The sequence below is a fragment of the Neodiprion virginianus genome, chromosome 3, assembly GCF_021901495.1.
Source record: "Neodiprion virginianus isolate iyNeoVirg1 chromosome 3, iyNeoVirg1.1, whole genome shotgun sequence".
Taxonomy (NCBI): domain Eukaryota; kingdom Metazoa; phylum Arthropoda; class Insecta; order Hymenoptera; family Diprionidae; genus Neodiprion; species Neodiprion virginianus.
This window is the reverse complement of record NC_060879.1, coordinates 4,346,568-4,366,149: the sequence shown is the minus strand read 5'-3', so window position 1 is coordinate 4,366,149 and position 19,582 is coordinate 4,346,568. Positions and strand designations below refer to the sequence as shown.

General features: G+C 36.8%; 1 protein-coding gene across 2 annotated transcripts; it reads right to left on the bottom strand.

Annotated features, from left to right (window-relative positions):
- Nucleotides 1-327: 327 nt before the first annotated feature.
- Nucleotides 328-19,007, bottom strand: LOC124300661 (DNA ligase 1-like). 2 transcript variants are annotated; one of them, XM_046754961.1, is made up of 5 exons: nt 18,687-19,007; nt 17,073-17,905; nt 1,399-1,889; nt 919-920; nt 328-342 (listed from the first exon to the last, which is right to left on the bottom strand). In XM_046754961.1, the coding sequence occupies exons 1-5, from the start codon at nt 18,960-18,962 to the stop codon at nt 334-336; spliced, it is 1,611 nt and encodes a 536-aa protein (XP_046610917.1). In that variant the 5' UTR covers nt 18,963-19,007; the 3' UTR covers nt 328-333. The 2 variants fall into 2 exon arrangements, with proteins under 2 accessions (XP_046610917.1, XP_046610918.1); XM_046754962.1 differs by lacking the exons at nt 328-342; nt 919-920 and having other exon boundaries at nt 1,145-1,889.
- Nucleotides 19,008-19,582: the final 575 nt, after the last annotated feature.

Sequence of the window (19,582 nt, the reverse complement as noted above, 5' to 3'; positions counted from 1 at the left end):
TTGACGGTGCGAGTAGAAATAGTATGAATTGACGAAAATCAATCAATAAATAAAAATATAGCTGCCAGCGAAAAATGTGAGTGTATGAATTTTGGGAATTTTGGTCGGTACGATTGACATGCGACAGTTGACAAATATGTATAAGCTGAAATTGTGATAATGCCTTGGCCCAAGTCGTGCGGTTCAACGAGGGCAAATATCATATGAAAATTAAAACTGACTTTCAAAGAGCGATGTCTAAAATATATTTATGACGATTTACCGATAACGTTAGAGATATGAATCTAGAGATACCAATTAACCTCGAATTTTTCACGAAATTGAAACAATTTTTCAAATTTTCTAATAAGTTCCGATAGAAAATTAAACAACGAGAAAAAACTCAGAGAAAAATATGTAAGTTCACGGTACATTTATGCTAAGATTGAAAATACAAGTTTCAATTTCAGTTAAGAATTACAATATTATAATTTATATTGACGGTATGTCGTCTCTATGCTTTAAATATGCGTAAATAACGTATTGTGTATATTATTTTTTTCAGTTTTTCAATACTGCAAATATTCGAAAATCTCGCGTGATACAAGGTACTTTAGAATTGACCAGCCTGTACGATTTTTCTGTCGTTTCTATCATCTTTATACGTGATGGACAAATTTTGTTTTCGGATTCATCTCATCGTTAATTTACTCGTGAATTTGATATTTCTTAAAATTTATATAATACGTGCATACATTTATACTGTAGATATTATGCGACAATGCATCGCAGTCTCTAACGTCAGCTGCATTGCCAGAGTCATTGTCACATAGTTCGTATAGAAGCAAAGTCGCATTTTGCTACGGACCGCAAACAACTTGACCGGAAGGGGAAGACATTATGGATCATTGTTACAAATGACCAAATGATCCTTGTTACAACTTTGCGCACACGCGGTGCAAACTGATTCAGAACTGATACAGAACTGACTCGAGCATTACGGCGGGGTTACGACGAGCCTTGCGGCCAAACGTCGCGCGCAGTTTGCACCGCGTTATCTTACGTGTGACACGCTCGAACAGTTGGAGTAGATCTAAAATTACCCAGTGAAACTTGTGCAGTGGTGTTTGTGCCGTGGGATTGTGAACTGAGGACATTAGTAGAATTGGAGAAATTTTGTTTATTTATTTTCTTCTCTTCCACGCAGTATAAACATACTGTCAATACCGGACATCGACGAGTTGGCAAAAACTGTCTACGTTATAATATTACAAAATTTATATTACACAGTAAGTTATTTCTCGGATATTTGACAAGAAATGAAAGTAACGACCGATGAGTGATATTCAGGAAATCATTTCACGTCTCGAAGGGTTTGATACGCGTATTTCTATTGTATCACAGGGATGCTAACTTAACGTCCGAATGATTGTAGTTCCTTCATTTGCTTGTCCTTCTTCTCCTTATCGGCAACGCAAGTCTCGTATAGTTCTGTAATTTTTGCGAGTTCTTTCTTCGACTGTTCCGTTTGTTCGGTTAGTCTGTTGTCCCAGCGCTCCTTCTGTGCCTTCAGATTCTGAACACATTCGGTGGTTTGCGTAATCATTTTTTCCTCCAAGCCGATTGAAACTTGCTTTTCCTTCATCAACTTTTCCTTCAATGATTCAATTTCAGCGGCATGTTCGGTCTGCAGCGTCTCACGTTCCCGGTCTTCTCTTTCCTTGTTTTCTTTCAATGTCTTCTCACAGATTTTCTTTCCTTCCTCTTCCGTTGTCGGAAAATTCCTGGATCGCTGATCTAACTCTTCTCTCAAATCGACTAATTTTTCCTCCAAGATCTTGACTTCTGTATCATGTGCCTTCTGCAGCGTCTCGCGCTCCCGTTCTTCTCTCCCTTGGTTATCCTTTAATGTCTGATCGCAGCTTTTCTTTACTTCATTTAGCGTCTCATCGGATTTTCTGGATTGTTGTTCTAACTCTTCTTTCAAGCCATCTAATTTTTCCTCCAAGACCTTGACCTCTGCATCATGTTTCTCCTGCAGCGTCTTATATTCCTGCTCTTTTTTTTCATTGTTCTCCTTGATTGCAAGGTCCTTAAGCGCAAGGTTTTTCTCCGCCTCCTGCAATTTTTTCGTCAACGCCTGAACCTCATTTTGAAGCTTTTCTAGTGCTTCGTCGTTTGTTTTACCGTCTCTACCGTGATCGGAGCATGAACCCGGCAGTCCATTGGTAGCTCCCCCTGCAATAATTATTATTTCCACCTGCCCATTTCCATCCAAAAAATGAAAGTTGTGGAGACCAGGAACATCGACAGTTTTTATTGGAACTTCCGCGAGATTTGATAAATCGATCTGCGAAACGTTTGGTATCTGATCCAACGGCAACATTTCGATAGTTCTTTTCTGACGTGGTGTATTTTCATCAAGAGAATCGCAGGACGCGTCCCCCTCGGCGCATGACGTTTTTGGCTCTTCATTCTCCTGTTTCCAAAAAATTTAGCATCTTTTACAAAGTTTCTCATTTATTTTCAACGTTATTTTAATGAAAATAAAAACGCGCCGACACTGAACGAACGTCTAAACTGAGAGAAAAAATGTTTGTAGCAAAACCTTTATCATTGAATAACGAAATAATGAATTCTATCAATTGTGGTGGAATCTACTTGTCGAGGCGTATTGATCTCACATTCGCCATACTCTTATTGTGGGGTTCCATATTTCGTTTCAAACTTTCGTCGAAATATCGGATCGGAAATTTGAAACGAGCGATTATTGTGGAAATGCTTCAGACACCGTAGTAACAAATATTCGGATCTGGATTTTAATAATTATCAGAGAAGATGCATTATTTTTTCAGAGTATAAAAAAATAACGTTTCAAGAATAAAATTTCTCTGGTCCAATTATGTATTTTCCTAACTTAACGTCGACTACACCAGAAAAATATTTATCGTATAGAACAATCTCGCGATTTGAATTGTCATTTCCTTTTTCCAAGATTGATGAAATGAAAGAAATTTTTCCACGTTTTAAACGTGATGCTTCCGTTAATTGTTTGAAAATTGTCGTAGCTTTTGCATCATGCGAACGAAATAATTACATTTTTCCTAAACTATAGTTCAGTTCTTGTTCAGTGCATGCGGATAAAAATTGGAATTGATTATCTTTTTGATTGAATAGAAATTGCAAACGGTCGAGTTCTAGAACGGTCGAAATGCTGAAGATTTTTCATTTTTGGGAGTATTCTCGAATTTTTCCGTAATCGCTGAAGATTATTCCATATTCAAGTTATTATCTTGATAATTCGCGACCGTCTCGACCATTTTGAAATTCAAACTATCGATTTTCGGACTCGTCAAAAGCACGACGATTCAGAATTTTGCTTAAAAAATAATCCGCAACTTTGAATCCTAAACGCTGTCAACTCTGATTCGAGATTTGGTCTCACCTCGGCACTTTGATCGGATCGTATTGCTGTCACCGTCATGAATTCCGGAATCGTCATAGTAGCGGTAAAAAGACGATATTCGGAGGTCGATTTCTTGTCGGACTCCCGGACGCCATCATCTTCCCTCTGATTTTCGACTTCCGATCCTTGCGACGGGATTTCCGGAGCCTTTTCATCGACGTTATCCTCGGCTACCGATTTTCGCAGGATGTCGGCGGGTGGAAATGCGCATGCCGTTCCAATCAGCGCAACGAGAATCACTGCAGATTTGTACATCGTACCACGACAAAATCCCTCGGATATTGAGATGTTCGCTCGTTCCGTGGCTCTGATATAAGTACGAGTTATCAGCTCCTTATCTCTGCGAGGACGATTATTCTTGGAATTTCTCTCATACGGGAAAAAACTTCATCGCTCAAGGGGACAGGGGTCATACCTTGACGATAAACGGGCAATCTCTTCAGAGCGCAAATCTGCAGATAGTTGATAATTTATTCCTTATTTTTACATCCAATTTACGTCACAGAAATTTCCTGCAATTTACGTAACTCCGTGAAGAGAAAAAAATAAAAACAAATCAGGAAACATTGGTAATTCCCACTTGCGATTTGATATCCATAAACACTGTTTGTGCATGCAATTCTAGGCTGTTGAAATAAATTCATATTTCACCGGGTTTCGGTGATTTTCGAGGAATTTATACAATTTTTTTAAGGTTTTGATCATTGTTATCGGGCAGCGAAGACTATTATAAAAAAATTCCTAGAATTTTGACCACTTTTAAGTAAATTAAAAACTTGTACAAGAATAATTCCTGTCGTAATCCTCCATAGGATTTTCCCTAACCGTTAAAAATAGGTCTTCAAATTCTTGTAAACAAGAGCGTGCAAATAGTGACATGATATGTTTAAAAAGTTCCTTCCTTGTGTAGACAGTCGACAATTGAGTCAAATGTTGAGTCGATTCAGCTGTAATTTTAACAACGAGCATGATATCAAATTCGTTCTGTCGCGTGCGTGTTCTCTAGATTCTACCGATCAAGATATTTTCCTCGTTTTGTTTTCCTTGTTTGTTCACTGTTAAAAGTTTCATTTTTTCTATCTCTTACGATTCCTGCGGTAATTATCGAAAAGTAATGCTTGATGCTGAAAGCCGTTGACCGATGACTGATTGATAACATTGGTTACCCTAACGGAGTTCTTTTTGTCTTATATCGCGCAACACGCGTTCTCAAAGACAGGCTCATCTACCGGCCGAGTACTGATCACAGAAAATTTTCCCAGCGCTAACCGTTTTTGAATTCCTTCGTCAACGTAAAAGCTACGGTGATTTTGACGGTGCGAGTAAAAATAGTATGAATTGAAGAAAATCAATCAATAAATAAAAATATAGCCGCCAGCGAAAAATGTTAGTGTATGAATTTTGGAAATTTTGGTCGGTACGATTGACATGCGATAGTTGACAAATATGTATAAGCTGAAATTGTGATAATGCCTTGGCCCAAGTCGTGCGGTTCAACGAGGGCAAATATCATATGATAATTAAAACTGACTTTCAAAGAGCGATGTCTAAAATATATTTATGACGATTTACCGATAACATTACAGATATGAATCTAGAGGTACCAATTAACTTGAAGTTTTTCACGAAATTCATTCATTTATTCATTTATTTCCAAGAAAATATAAATATACATAATATACAGAAGTAATATACATAAGTACATTTATAGTCCTATAGAGGTAACCTAAAGTTTCCTGCGCATAGGCTCGGGAAGAGTGAAAAGGCATATAATCTAACAATGCCATTTCAACAATTTTAAATTTAATTTCAAAATTGAGAAACATCATACAGTTTGTACATGTAATTGAGCGAAAAGCATGGAAGTGCCATTAGTTCATGTTTTATAAGATTTTTAAATAATTCGAGTATTAAATTTTACAAATAAAGTGAAAGACGGATATATTCTACTAAATCGTTGATAGATGCTCAGGGTGGCTGATTAACCATTATTTCAATTTATATGTAATCGACTTGGTCAATATGGGTAAATTCTTCATTTCGTTTGGTAACAGATTGAATAATTTAATTGCAGTATGTAAAGGACTGCTGCAGAACTTAGTTTTAGTGACTTTGGGTCCTTGTATTAACTTATGTCCGGATCTACCGTCGTAGTTATTGTATTTTTGCTTACAAAAATTAAAGTATTTTGTTAAACTACTCAAGACGAAATGTCGTTTGACGTTCAGTATTATTTTATCATCTACTCTTATTTTCATTAATATTCTTTTTTGTAAGCTGAAAAGTGGCTTAATTGGATTACTATATGCTCCACCCCGCGCTATGATACCATAGTTAATTGTACTTTCGAAAAGTGTATGGTAGAGAATTCTCAGAACATTTTTATCCATGAAATAATCTAATTTATACACGAGAAATCAGAAGTATCTGACTTTTTTAATCAACTCCTGTATATGTATATCCCACTTCAAACATCTGTCAATGTAAATACCAAGATACTTACAGCTATTTACTGCCTTAATTGTTTTATTATTTATACTAATTATAGTCTTTGGAGTAGGATCACTATAACAGGAAAAAGTTAGACAAACAGTTTTATCAACATTTAGTGTCAACTGGTTATTATTTAACCAGTTGCTGACTATCTTTAACATGTTATTCATGTCCTTTTGCACTTCGTCCCATTTGTCTCCTGAACACCGAACAGCAGTGTCGTCTGCGTATGATAATAAGTATTTTTTGTCTACAACTCTAAAAATGTCATTCATGTACATTAAGAATAATAGTGGACCCAGTATAGTTCCTTGCGGAACACCAATTTTCACATTCTCAGATTTACTATAAGACCCTTTGTATTTCCATTATAGAATCTTGCTGATCGGTCAATTAGGTAAACGTATTTTTAGTCAACGTTTCGACCCGGATATGGGCCCTCCTCAGAACGATTCATTTATTTAACTGTCAAGAACAAAAACCAAAGCTAAACAACTTACAACTTATTTTCAAATATCGCTACTGAATTCAGAAATCAATGATGTCCATACACATATTATCAACTCTGAAAAGATATTGATTAACCTAGGAGAACAAATCAACCTCAAACTAGGGAGTACTTCAGGAAATAAATTCTATGAATCCCAACATCGGATGCTAAACAATAAATTCATTGCTATCAAAAATCGTAATATCAATAAATTCACCAATTCACTTGCTCAAAAAAAATCTTCTAACAAACACAAAGATTCGTATTCAATTGGAAAAAATAATTGGTTAATAAATCTAACTGACACTCCTATTCCTGAAAATGTTACTGAAATAGTACAACTTTGTCACAAATTCGGACGTCCATACAACAATCGCGATCTGCCGGTCTTCAACCTCATTTCCAATTTTGAAGAAAAAATGACGAGTTTTCCTACCGAGTCAAGAAATCAAGTTAGATCCGATTTCACTAACCGAGTTCTTGTTTTCCCAAAGTACCCCAGAAACAACATCAATAATTCAGTCACTGACAAAAAAATTTGTGACACCATGACTTTTAAAAAAAAACAACCCTAACATTATGTCTTTAAAAGCTGACAAAGGCAATACGTCGGTTGCTATGCATAGAGACTCTTATAACAACAAAATGAGGCAGCAGCTTTCTGACACCAACACGTACAGAATTGCTAAATATGATCTGTGTGACTCCCTACAAACTAGGGTGAATAAACTCACGTTCAATTGGTTTACCTCCAAACTAATAAACAAAAACCTACATAGAAGCATTTCTACTTACAACAGTGTCCCTCCACGCGCATATGGGCTACCTAAAATTCACAAAGAGGAAGTCCCATTAAGAATTATCGTCTCATTTGTCAATAGCCCGACCTATGATGCCTTAGCCAAGAAAATTAATTCATGGCTCACCACTAATATCACACCTCCCACCTCTAGAGTTAAAGATAGCTTTTCCTTAGTTGATACAATAAAAACATTGATTATCCCAGACAACTATACTTTAATATCGTTAGATGTAATATCACTCTTTACCAACGTTCCGACAGATCTCGCATTGCGCGCAGTAAACAACCGTTGGGCTTCTCTTGAAAATAAGATCCCAATTCCCCTTATTGAACTAGATAAAGCTTTAAAAATATGTTCTGATTCTGCAATATTCAAATTTAACAACGATACGTATGCACAACAATTCGGGTTGCCCATGGGATCTCATCTCTCCCCAATCTTGTCAGACCTTGTCATGGAAGACTTGGAAACGTCTTGCATTAACGATCTTGATTTTGATTTACCGTTCTATTTTCGACACGTTGATGATATTTTTACTGCTGTTCCTAAAGAAAAAATAGATCACACTCTTGATACTTTTAACCGATATCATCCACGATTACAATTTACTATCGAAACAGAGGAAAATAACGCCATCAATTTCTTAGATGTATTGCTGATACACAACAACAATAATATCAAAACAGATTGGTTCCACAAAAAAACCTGGTCTCAAAGATATCTGAATTTTAATTCTCACCATCCAATTTCCTACAAAATAGGCATCATCATTAACCTAGTTGACCGAGCCATCAAACTTTCTAGTACAGAGTTCCAGGAAAAAAACCTGTCGCTCATATACGATATACTAAGATGGAATGATTATCCTCATGGCCTATTACATAAACATATAAATGAGAGACGCACCTACATCAACAGCTTACCCGACAATAATATTGACTCTGCCCCCGCAGACGATGACAATAGACCCGCTACCACATATATCCCCATCCCATGTGTATCCGGTCTCTTTGAGTCACTGAACCGCCTATTTGCCAAACATAATGTCAAGTTTGTTGGGAAAAATTCAAAAGATTTACAATTAGTTTTTGATACGGGAAAAGATAAGATCCCCATTGGCAAACGATCCAACGTTGTCTATAAAATACCTTGCAATGATTGCAACCAAGTTTATATAGGTCAAACTGGCCGCCACCTTAACACTAGAATCAGGGAACATCAACGCAACGTAGATGAGATTGAAGAACGTCACACGGCTCTAACAAAACATAGTATCGATGAAAAACATACTTTCAATTACGACAATACAAACATCCTTTGTGAAGAACACAATTATTATAAAAGACTATTACTAGAAATGTGCAACATTGTAGGTCACACCAATTCCGTTAATCTTAGACAAGATGTTGAACATTTGAGTAATATTTAAAAACCTCTAATCTCCGCCCACACAACAAATATTGTTTAACCTTAACTGCATACAAAAAATTTTTTTGTCCCCATTATACAGTCCTTTCTACATAACTTTTCTTACAAAATATTTATTGTTTTTCTGTATAATTGTTTATATTAGGTTCACCTTCACTCTGGATCATATTTGTTTCTCCCATCAGTCGTTATTAACCTGTTGACCCAATCGGTTCAACCAACAATAATTTTTGGTTAGACATGTGGAACATAGTCATAAAGAGCCTACCTCCACTTCTTGGACACTTGCAAATTAATTTTACTGCTAAAAAGACCTTCTTTAAAAACCTTTTAACACAATGACATACCGACTGTGAAGAAACATAGTTCTTTAATCTTTTTAATTAATGACTTCCAACTATTAATCAATTAATCATAAGGTTCTTACTAATCAACAATATATAATAGCTCTAAGAGTATTACATCTACAATATTTAAGTCTGATTACTTCTAGTACTATTATTCATTTTATAAAAAATCTTTTTGTTATTCTTGACAGTTGAATAAATAAATCGTTCTGAGGAGGGCTCATATCCGGGTCGAAACGTTAACTAAAAACACGTTTTCTTAATTGACCGATCACCAAGATTCTATAATAGATTACATACAAGGTCGAGAATTCTTATTCATCAGTGACATGATATGTTTAAAAAGTTCCTTCCTTGTGTAGACAGTCAAATGTTGAGTCAATTCAGCTGTAATTTTAACAACGAGCATTATATCAAATTCGTTGTGTCGCGTGCGTGTTCTCTAGATTCTACCGATCAAGATATTTTCCTCGTTTTGTTTCCCTTGTTTGTTCACTGTTAAAAGTTTCATTTTTTCTATCTCTTACGATTCCTGCGGTAATTATCGAAAAGTAATGCTTGATGCTGAAAGCCGTTGACCGATGACTGATTGATAAAATTGGTTACCCTAACGGAGTTCTTTTTGTCTTATATCGCGCAACACGCGTTCTCAAAGACAGGCTCATCTACCGGCCGAGTACTGATCACAGAAAATTTTCCCAGCGCTAACCGTTTTTGAATTCTCTCGTCAACGTAAAAGCTACGGTGATTTTGACGGTGCGAGTAAAAATAGTATGAATTGAAGAAAATCAATCAATAAATAAAAATATAGCCGCCAGCGAAAAATGTTGGTGTATGAATTTTGGGAATTTTGGTCGGTACGATTGACATGCGATAGTTGACAAATATGTATAAGCTGAAATCGTGATAATGCCTTGGCCCAAGTCGTGCGGTTCAACGAGGGCAAATATCATATGAAAATTAAAACTGACTTTCAAAGAGCGATGTCTAAAATATATTCATGACGATTTACCGATAACGTTAGAGATATGAATCTAGAGATACCAATTAACCTCGAATTTTTCACGAAATTGAAACAATTTTTCAAATTTTCTAATAGGTTCCGATAGAAAATGAAACAACGAGAAAAAACTCAGAGAAAAATATGAAAGTTTACGGTACATTTATGCTAAGATTGAAAATACAAGTTTCAATTTCAGTTGAGAATTCCAATATTATAATTTATATTGACGGTATGTCGTCTATATGCTTTAAATATGCGTAAATAACGTATTGTGTATATTATTTTTGTCAGTTTTTCCATACTGCAAATATTCGAAAATCTCGCGTGATACAAGGTACTGTAGAATTGATCAGCCTGTACGATTTTTCTGTCGTTTCTATCATCTTTATACGCGATGGACAAATTTCATTTTCGGATTCAGCTCATCGTTAATTTACTCGTGAATTTGAAATTTTTAAAAATTTATATAATACGTGCACACATTTATACTGTATCTGATAAGCAATTGTGGAATGCAGTCAGTAAAGTCTGTATCAATGATTGTTGTGTCTTTATTAGCCTGTCGTCCAGCTCCTTACCGGAAACGCAATCCTCGTGTAGTTCTGTCATTTCTGCGAGTTCTTTCTTCGACCGTTCCGTTTGTTCGATTAGTCTGTTGTCCCAGCGCTCCTTCTCTGTCTCCAGATTCTGATCACATTCAGTGGTTTGCGTAATCAATTTTTCCTCCAAGCCGATTGCAACTCGCTTTTCCTTCATCAACATTTCCTTCAATAATTCAATTTCAGCGGCATGTTCGGTCTGCAGCGTCTCACAGATTTTCTTTCCTTAATCTACCGTTGTTGGAAAATTCCTGGATCGCTGATCTAACTCTTCTCTCAAATCGACTAATTTTTCCTTCAAGATCTTGACTTCTGTATCATGTGCCTCCTGCTGCATCTCACGTTGCCGTTCTTCTCTCCCTTGGTTATCCTTTAATGTCTGCTCGCAGCTTTTCTCTACTTCATTTAGCGTCTCATCGGATTTTCTGGATTGTTGTTCTAACTCTTCTTTCAAGCCATCTAATTTTTCCGTGAAGACCTTGACCTCTGCATCATGTTTCTCCTGCAGCGCCTTATATTCTTGCTCTTTTTTCTCTTTGTCGTTACACGGAATATTTGTGAAATCGAAACCACTTGAATCGGGTATATTGAATCCTTTGAAATTCGGCATATTATTGTTACGTGGGGGTGAGGGTGTACTGAGCGGTGGTAGTTGATGATCAATTGAATAATCAAGCTCCCACGTAACGACAATGAATAATAATCAAAACTAAGAGAAGACCTACCTTTCGATAAGCCGGTAATTTGTAGGATCGTGTTGCTATAGTCCTGTACAGGTCTGTGAGGTTTGTTTAAATTGTTGAGGCAATTTTACAATAATAAAAATTGGAAGAAGGTCGTTCAAAATAAATGTTTAATATGATTTAACTGGTAAAAGTTGAAGTATATTCTGTTTCGATTTGGTGATTGAAATATCTGGTAAACAATCAATGGTGATAATGATATATGAGCCGAAAGTAATAATTCACAAAGTGTTCAATTTTATAAAAATCATGTGTTGTTCTATTCTAAAGGATATTATTATTTGGTACCAGGAACATCTACTCTGAACGATGGTCGACTAGCTGGTCGTGATTATTGCATTGTATCTCTCTTTTTAGATCATCTTAAATCAATTATATATACTATTGTTGAGTCTTATTCGTTAATTCTTGGAAACAGTAAGTACGATTTAATCGGGGGCAGTGAAGCTACCCACTAATTCTAACGAAAATTACTGAAGTAGATTTTGATTAAAAAGGTGAAACAAGAATTCGCTCAATTTCGAAGATTAACACTCGGATTGTCTTAGCTTTAGGTGAATCGGTCGACGAGATTGAGAGCCGTCGGATCGTGTCGGTCTGCGTCGGTAGAATTCTGGACCAGGGGCCTCACCTCAAGTTTCGAAGAGTTGATCAATCGAACGATGCCGAACGTCGGTCACTTAGTCTTTTTAGATTTGGAATGATATCTTGTTATCGAAAGTTTGAAAGTGTCTGTTTTCTGATTTTGACGTATGTTAAAATTGATTGCAACGATTTATTTATTAAAAACGATAGTGCAATTATTATTATTATTATTACTTAAGATTACCCGATTCGATTGAATCAGGGCCGAACTCAATTTAATTATGGAAAATGGAATAGCATAAAAATGTCTATTCGCGAAATGATGAGATTTAGTAAAGCACAGAAAAGATGAAAACGTAGAAGAAAGTGAGTCTCTTGCAGCTAACAGAATAACTGAATGCTCAAATTTGACGAATTAGCGCGAGACTTTAGGCCGGTCACAACTAAGATTTTCCGAACGCTACTGTTGCTCGAGAGGGCTAATCCGGGTTTACGTCCACGCACTTCGCGACTCGACAGACGAAAGACGCGGCTTCTTGGGCCAGAGGGTATTAATAGGGAAAAATCTGCAGTTGCAATAAGTTGCAACGGTTATTAGCCAATTTAGTGCGGGGGCGACCTCCCGCTGTCTAAATCTACACGGTCAGCGTTAGTTCGCGCCATTCGACGGTGTTCCGACGATTCTCAATCTCGTCGGTGACACATTGAAAATATGAACAAAAGTTATTTGCATGCAATGTTCACACATTCATTCATACATTCCAATAAGTAATCTATTTTAATTCGGTGGTTCTAAAGGTAGTGGTTTATCCTAGTTATTGATTATAGTTTTAACTTAAAAAGAGGGATATTTCCAGTCTGAGCGCTACTGATGCTAATTCAGCAGTCTCCTATCTCAGTTCTTGGTACCAGTTATAAGAAACAATTTTGAAACTTATACTAGGGATCATTGTTGGTCTCTACGTGACTTTTGTCAGCAGGGGTGGAACTCGCCGTTATTTGTATATGAGATTTTGCTGATATGATGTCCGTGGATTGTAGAGATTCACGTACTAATTGTAATGGAATTGTTAACATGTCCCGCGTTGTTCACCGATGGATTTGGTAACAAAAGCCACGTGAACGTTATAAATCTTTTCTGACGTGGTGTATTTTCATCAAGAGAATCGCAGGACGCGTCCCCCTCGGCGCATGACGTTTTTGGCTCTTCATTCTCCTGTTTCCAAAAAATTTAGCAACTTTTACAAAGTTTCTCATTTATTTTCAACGTTATTTTAATGAAAATAAAAACGCGCCGACACTAAACGAACGTCTAAACTGAGAGAAAAAATGTTTGTAGCAAAACCTTTATCATTGAATAACGAAATAATGAATTCTATCAATTGTGGTGGAATCTACTTATTGAGGCGTATTGATCTCACATTCGCCATACTCTTATTGTGGGGTTCCATATTTCGTTTCAAACTTTCGTCGAAATATCGGATCGGAAATTTAAAACAAATATTCGCATCTGGATTTTAATAATTATCAGAGAAGATGCATTATTTTTTCAGAGTATAAAAAATAACGTTTCAAGAATAAAATTTCTCTGGTCCAATTATGTATTTTCCTAACTTAATGTCGACTACTCCAGAAAAATATTTTTCGTATAGAACAATCTCGCGATTTGAATTGTCATTTCCTTTTTCCAAGATTGATAATATGAAAGAAATTTTTCCACGTTTTAAACGTGATGCTTCCGTTAATTGTTTGAAAATTGTCGTAGCTTTTGCATCATGCGAACGAAATAATTACATTTTTCCTAAACTATAGGTCAGTTCTTGTTCAGTGCATGCGGATACAAATTGGAATTGATTATGTTTTTGGTTGAATAGAAATTGCAAACGGTCGAGTTCTAGAACGGTCGAAATGCTGAAGATTTTTCATTTTTGGAAGTATTCTCGAATTTTTCCGTAATCGTTGAAGATTATTCCATATTCAAGTTATTATCTTGATAATTCGCGATCGTCTCGACCATTTTGAAATTCAAACTACCGATTTTCGGACTCTTCAAAAGCACGACGATTCAGAATTTTGCTTAAAAAATAATCCGCAACTTTGAATCCTAAACGCTGTCAACTCTGATTCGAGATTTGGTCTCACCTCGGCACTTTGATCGGATCGTATTGCTGTCACCGTCATGAATTCCGGAATCGTCATAGTAGCGGTAAAAAGACGATATTCGGAGGTCGATTTCTTGTCGGACTCCCGGACGCCATCATCTTCCCTCTGATTTTCGACTTCCGATCCTTGCGACGGGATTTCCAGAGCCTTTTCATCGACGTTATCCTCGGCTACCGATTTTCGCAGGATGTCGGCGGGTGGAAATGCGCATGCCGTTCCAATCAGCGCAACGAGAATCACTGCAGATTTGTACATCGTACCACGACAAAATCCCTCGGATATTGAGACGTTCGCTCGTTCCGTGGCTTTAATATAAGTACGAGTTGTCAGCTCCTCACCTCTGCGACGACGATTATTCTTGGAATTTCCCACATACGGGAAAAAACTTCATCGCTCAAGGGGACAGGGGTCATACCTTGACGATAAACGCGCAATTTATTCCTTATTTTTACATCCAATTTACGTCGCAGAAATTTCCTGCACTTTACGTAACTCCGTGAAGAGAAGAAAATAAAAACAAATCAGGAAACATTGGTAATTCCCACTTGCGATTTGATATCCATAAACACTGTTTGTATATGCGATTCTAGGCTGTTCAAATAAATTCATATTCCACCGGGTTTCGGTGATTTTCAAGGAATTTATACAATTTTTGTAAGGTTTTGATCATTGTTATCGGGTAGCGAAGACTATTATAAAAAAATTCCTAGAATTTTGACCATTTTTAAGTAAATTAAAAACTTGTACAAGAATAATTCCTGTCGTAATCCTCCATAGGATTTTCCCCAACCGTTAAAAATAGGTTTTCAAATTCTTGTAAACAAGAGCGTGCAAATAGTGACATGATACGTTCAAAAAGTTCCTTCCTTGTGTAGACAGTCGACAATTGAGTCAAATGTTGAGTCAATTCAGCTGTAATTTTAACAACGAGCATGATATCAAATTCGTTCTGTCGCGTGCGTGTTCTCTAGATTCTACCGATGAAGATGTTTTCCTCGTTTTGTTTTCCTTGTTTGTTCACTGAAAAGTTTTATTTTTTCTATCTCTTACGATACCTGCGGTAATTATCGAAAAGTAATGCTTGATGCTGAAAGCCGTTGACCGATTACTGATTGATAAAATTGGTTACCCTAACGGAGTTCTTTTTGTCTTATATCGCGCAACACGCGTTCTCAAAGACAGGCTCATCTACCGGCCGAGTACTGATCACAGAAAATTTTCCCAGCGCTAACCGTTTTTGAATTCCTTCGTCAACGTAAAAGCTACGGTGATTTTGACGGTGCGAGTAAAAATAGTATGAATTGAAGAAAATCAATCAATAAATAAAAATATAGCCGCTAGCGAAAAATGTTGGTGTATGAATTTTGGGAATTTTGGTCGGTACGATTGACATGCGACAGTTGACAAATATGTATAAGCTGAAATCGTGATAATGCCTTGGCCCAAGTCGTGCGGTTCAACGAGGGCAAATATCATATGAAAATTAAAACTGACTTTCAAAGAGCGATAAAATATATTTATGACGATTTACCGATAACATTAGAGATATGAATCTAGAGATACCAATTAACTTGAAGTTTTTCACGAAATTGAAACAATTTTTCAAATTTTCTAATAGGTTCCGATAGAAAATTAAACAACGAGAAAAAACTCAGAGAAAAATAAGTAAGTTTACGGTACATTTATGCTAAGATTGAAAATACAAGTTTCAATTTCAGTTGAGAATTCCAATATTATAATTTATATTGACGGTATGTCGTCTATATGCTTTAAATATGCGTAAATAACGTATTGTGTATATTATTTTTTTCAGTTTTTCAATACTGCAAATATTCGAAAATCTCGCGTGATACAAGGTACTTTAGAATTGACCAGCCTGTACGATTTTTCTGTCGTTTCTATCATCTTTATACGTGATGGACAAATTTTATTTTCGGATTCATTTCATCGTTAATTTACTCGTGAATTTGATATTTCTTAAAATTTATATAATACGTGCATACATTTATACTGTAGATATTATGCGACAATGCATCGCAGTCTCCAAGGTCAGCTGCATTGCCAGAGTCATTGTCACGTAGTTCGTATAGAAGCAAAGTCGCATTTTGTTACGGACCGCAAACAACTTGACCGGAAGGGGAAGACATTATGGATCATTGTTACAAATGACCAAATGATCCTTGTTACAACTTTGCGCATACGCGGTGCAAACTGATTCAGAACTGATACAGAACTGACTCGAGCATTACGTCGGGGTTACGACGAGCCTTGCGGCCAAACGTCGCACGTAGTTTGCACCTCGTTATCTTACGTGTGACACGCTCGAACAGTTGGAGTAGATCTAAAATTACCCAGTGGTGTTTGTGCCGTGGGATTGTGAACTGAGGACATTAGTAGAATTGGAGAAATTTTGTTTATTTATTTTCTTCTCTTCCACGCAGTATAAACATACTGTCAATACCGGACATCGACGAGTTGGCAAAAACTGTCTACGTTATAATATTACAAAATTTATGTTACACAGTAAGTTATTTCTCGGATATTTGACAAGAAATGAAAGTAACGACCGATTAGTGATATTCAGGAAATCATTTCACGTCTCGAAGGGTTTGATACGCGTATTTTTAAGTTATCACAGGGATGCTAATTTTACGTCCGAATGATTGTAGTTCCTCTATTTGCTTGTCCTTCTTCTCCTTATCGGCAACGCAAATCTCGTGTAGTTCTGTAATTTCTGCGAGTTCTTTCTTCGACCGTTCCGTTTGTTCGATTAGTCTGTTGTCCCAGCGCTCCTTCTCTGTCTCCAGATTCTGAACACATTCAGTGGCTTGCGTAATCATTTTTTTCTCCAAGCCGATTGAAACTTGCTTTTCCTTCATCAACATTTCCTTCATTGATTCAACTTCAGCGGCATGTTGTTCGGTCTGCAGCGTCTCACGTTCCCGGTCTTCTCTTTCCTTGTTTTCTTTCAATGTCTTCTCACAGATTTTCTTTCCTTCCTCTACCGTTGTTGTGAGATTCCTGGATCGCTGATCTAACTCTTCTCTCAAATCGACTAATTTTTCCTTCAAGATCTTGACTTCTGTATTATGTGCCTCCTGCTGCGTCTCACGTTGCCGTTCTTCTCTCCCTTGGTTATCCTTTAATGTCTTCTCGCAGCCTGTCTTTACTTCACGAACCGTCTCAGTGAAATTTTTCGACTGCTGTTCCAACTTTTCTTTCAAATCATCTAACTCTTCCGTCAATTCCTTGACAGCTGCATCGTGTTTCTTCTGCAGCGTCTTACGTTCTTGCTCTTCTTTCACTCTGTTCTTCTGTAGCGTATTCTGCCAGTCCACCTCTACGAGCTTCTTCTCCCTGTTAGATTTCTTTATTTTCTCTGCCAAGTCTTTTTCCGCCTTCTCTAATTTTTTCTTCATCACTTGGTACTCTCGTTGAACCTTTTTCAATTCTTCAACAGTCGAGTCTCTGGCACCCATCTGTTGACTGGGGATAAGATCCTCTAAAATGTCAATCGGAACGTTTACTTTTTCAAGCGATATTACTATCTGACCATCGCTTGTTATATCAACCTGCGGAACATTTGTTACTTGAATTTTGCCCTTATTTGAGCCGTCGTTAAGTGTTGTCGTACCCTCCAGAAAATTATCTATATCCGACAAATTTATTATTTTCAGCTGGTCAATGGGAATATTTTGACCCAACGGAAGCATTTCGGTATTTCTTTTTTCACGTCGTGCAGATTCACCGAGAAAATCACAATCCGTCGCAGTTTTGTCGCAGAGCTTTTTTGGCACTTTGCTTTCCTGTTAAGAATAATAAAACCATGTTATCAATTACACATTACAACTGAGTACTGAACAACAAGCCGAGTTGTGATGTCAAACTTGTTTGCGAATTTATGCTGGACAATATTCAGGTCCGTATCTGAGTTATTGTTAAACGTAATGAATTGTTTTTTCGAAATAAGCAAATTATGTTTTGATAGAAAAATTTCTCTTATACAATTATTCGTATTCCGAACCGAATATCTTTATACTCGACCGGGAAAAAACATTAATAGAATAATCTCTAGTTTAGAATTTCAATTTTCATTTTGGTGACTTGAAAAATGTGATAAATTTTTTTCGACTTTAAAACACTGGACCGACTTTAATTGTTTGAAGATTGTTGCAACTTTTGCCTCGTACGGACGAAGTAATTACATTTATCCAATTACCTAAACTATAGTTCAGTTCTTGTTCAGTGCATGCGGATAAAAATTGGCATTGATTATCTTTTTGGTTGAATAGAAATTGCAAACGGTCGAGTTCTAGAACGGTCGAAATGCTGAAGATTTTTCATTTTTGGGAGTATTCTCGAATTTTTCCGTAATCGTTGAAGATTATTCCATATTCAAGTTATTATCGGCGATTTGAACCGCATATTCGAAACCTTGATAATTCGCGATCGTCTCGACCATTTTGAAATTCAAACTATCGATTTTCGGACTCTTCAAAAGCACGACGATTCAGAATTTTGCTTAAAAAATAATCCGCAAATTTGAATCCTAAACGCTGTCAACTCTGATTCGAGATTTGGTCTCACCTCGGCACTTTGATCGGATCGTATTGCTGTCACCGTCGTGAATTCCGGAATCTTCATAGTAGCGGTAAAAAGACGATATTCGGAGGTCGATTTCTTGTCGGACTCCCGGACGCCATCATCTTCCCTCTGATTTTCGACTTCCGATCCTTGCGACGGGATTTCCGGAGCCTTTTCATCGACGTTATCCTCGGCTACCGATTTTCGCAGGATGTCGGCGGGTGGAAATGCGCATGCCGTTCCAATCAGCGCAACGAGAATCACTGCAGATTTGTACATCGTACCACGACAAAATCCCTCGGATATTGAGACGTTCGCTCGTTCCGTGGCTCTAGCATCAATACGAGTTATCAGCTCCTTATCTCTGTGACGACGATTATTCTTCCAACTTCTCTTATGTATGAAAGAATTTCATTCGACAAACGAATGAAATTAATCGTTTTAGAACTCCATATTCTGCTTGTTGGCAATTCCATGTGTAGTTTTACACCCAGCTTAGGATCAAAGAAACATTCTGTGTAATACGTAAATTCGAGAAAATAAGTATTGCTGAAACATCGGAAATTCCAGATTAGGATTTAATCTGCGAAAGCACAATTTTTCACTATTTATCTTATATATTCACTGACTCGAATTCAGTTACGATAAAATCGAGATTTCACCGGGCTTCGGTAATTTTTACACATTTCACACAATTTTCAGATGGTTTCGAACAATTTTCATGGGGTTCGAATATTCTTATGGAGAAATCCGTAGGGCTTTGACCATTTGTAAGTAAACGTAAAACTTTTTCAAGGAGAATTTCTGTGGGAATTTCATCAAATTTTTCCGCGTCGTGTACAAAAGGTTCCCCCAATTTATTCCAATTTAAAGGGTCTAAAACAAGCTATCGTAAAGAC

Bases quoted from the DNA above. Each gene is read 5' to 3' on its own strand.
- LOC124300661 (XM_046754961.1), bottom strand. From the start codon at position 18,962: ATGTACAAATCTGCAGTGATTCTCGTTGCGCTGATTGGAACGGCATGC. The intron at 17,906-18,686 runs GTGAGACCAAAT...TATTCTTAACAG, and splicing joins GATCCGATCAAAGTGCCGAG to GAAAGCAAAGTGCCAAAAAA. The intron at 1,890-17,072 runs ATTGAAAGAAAA...CTGCGATCAGAC, and splicing joins AAGAAAATCTGTGAGAAGAC to ATTAAAGGATAACCAAGGGA.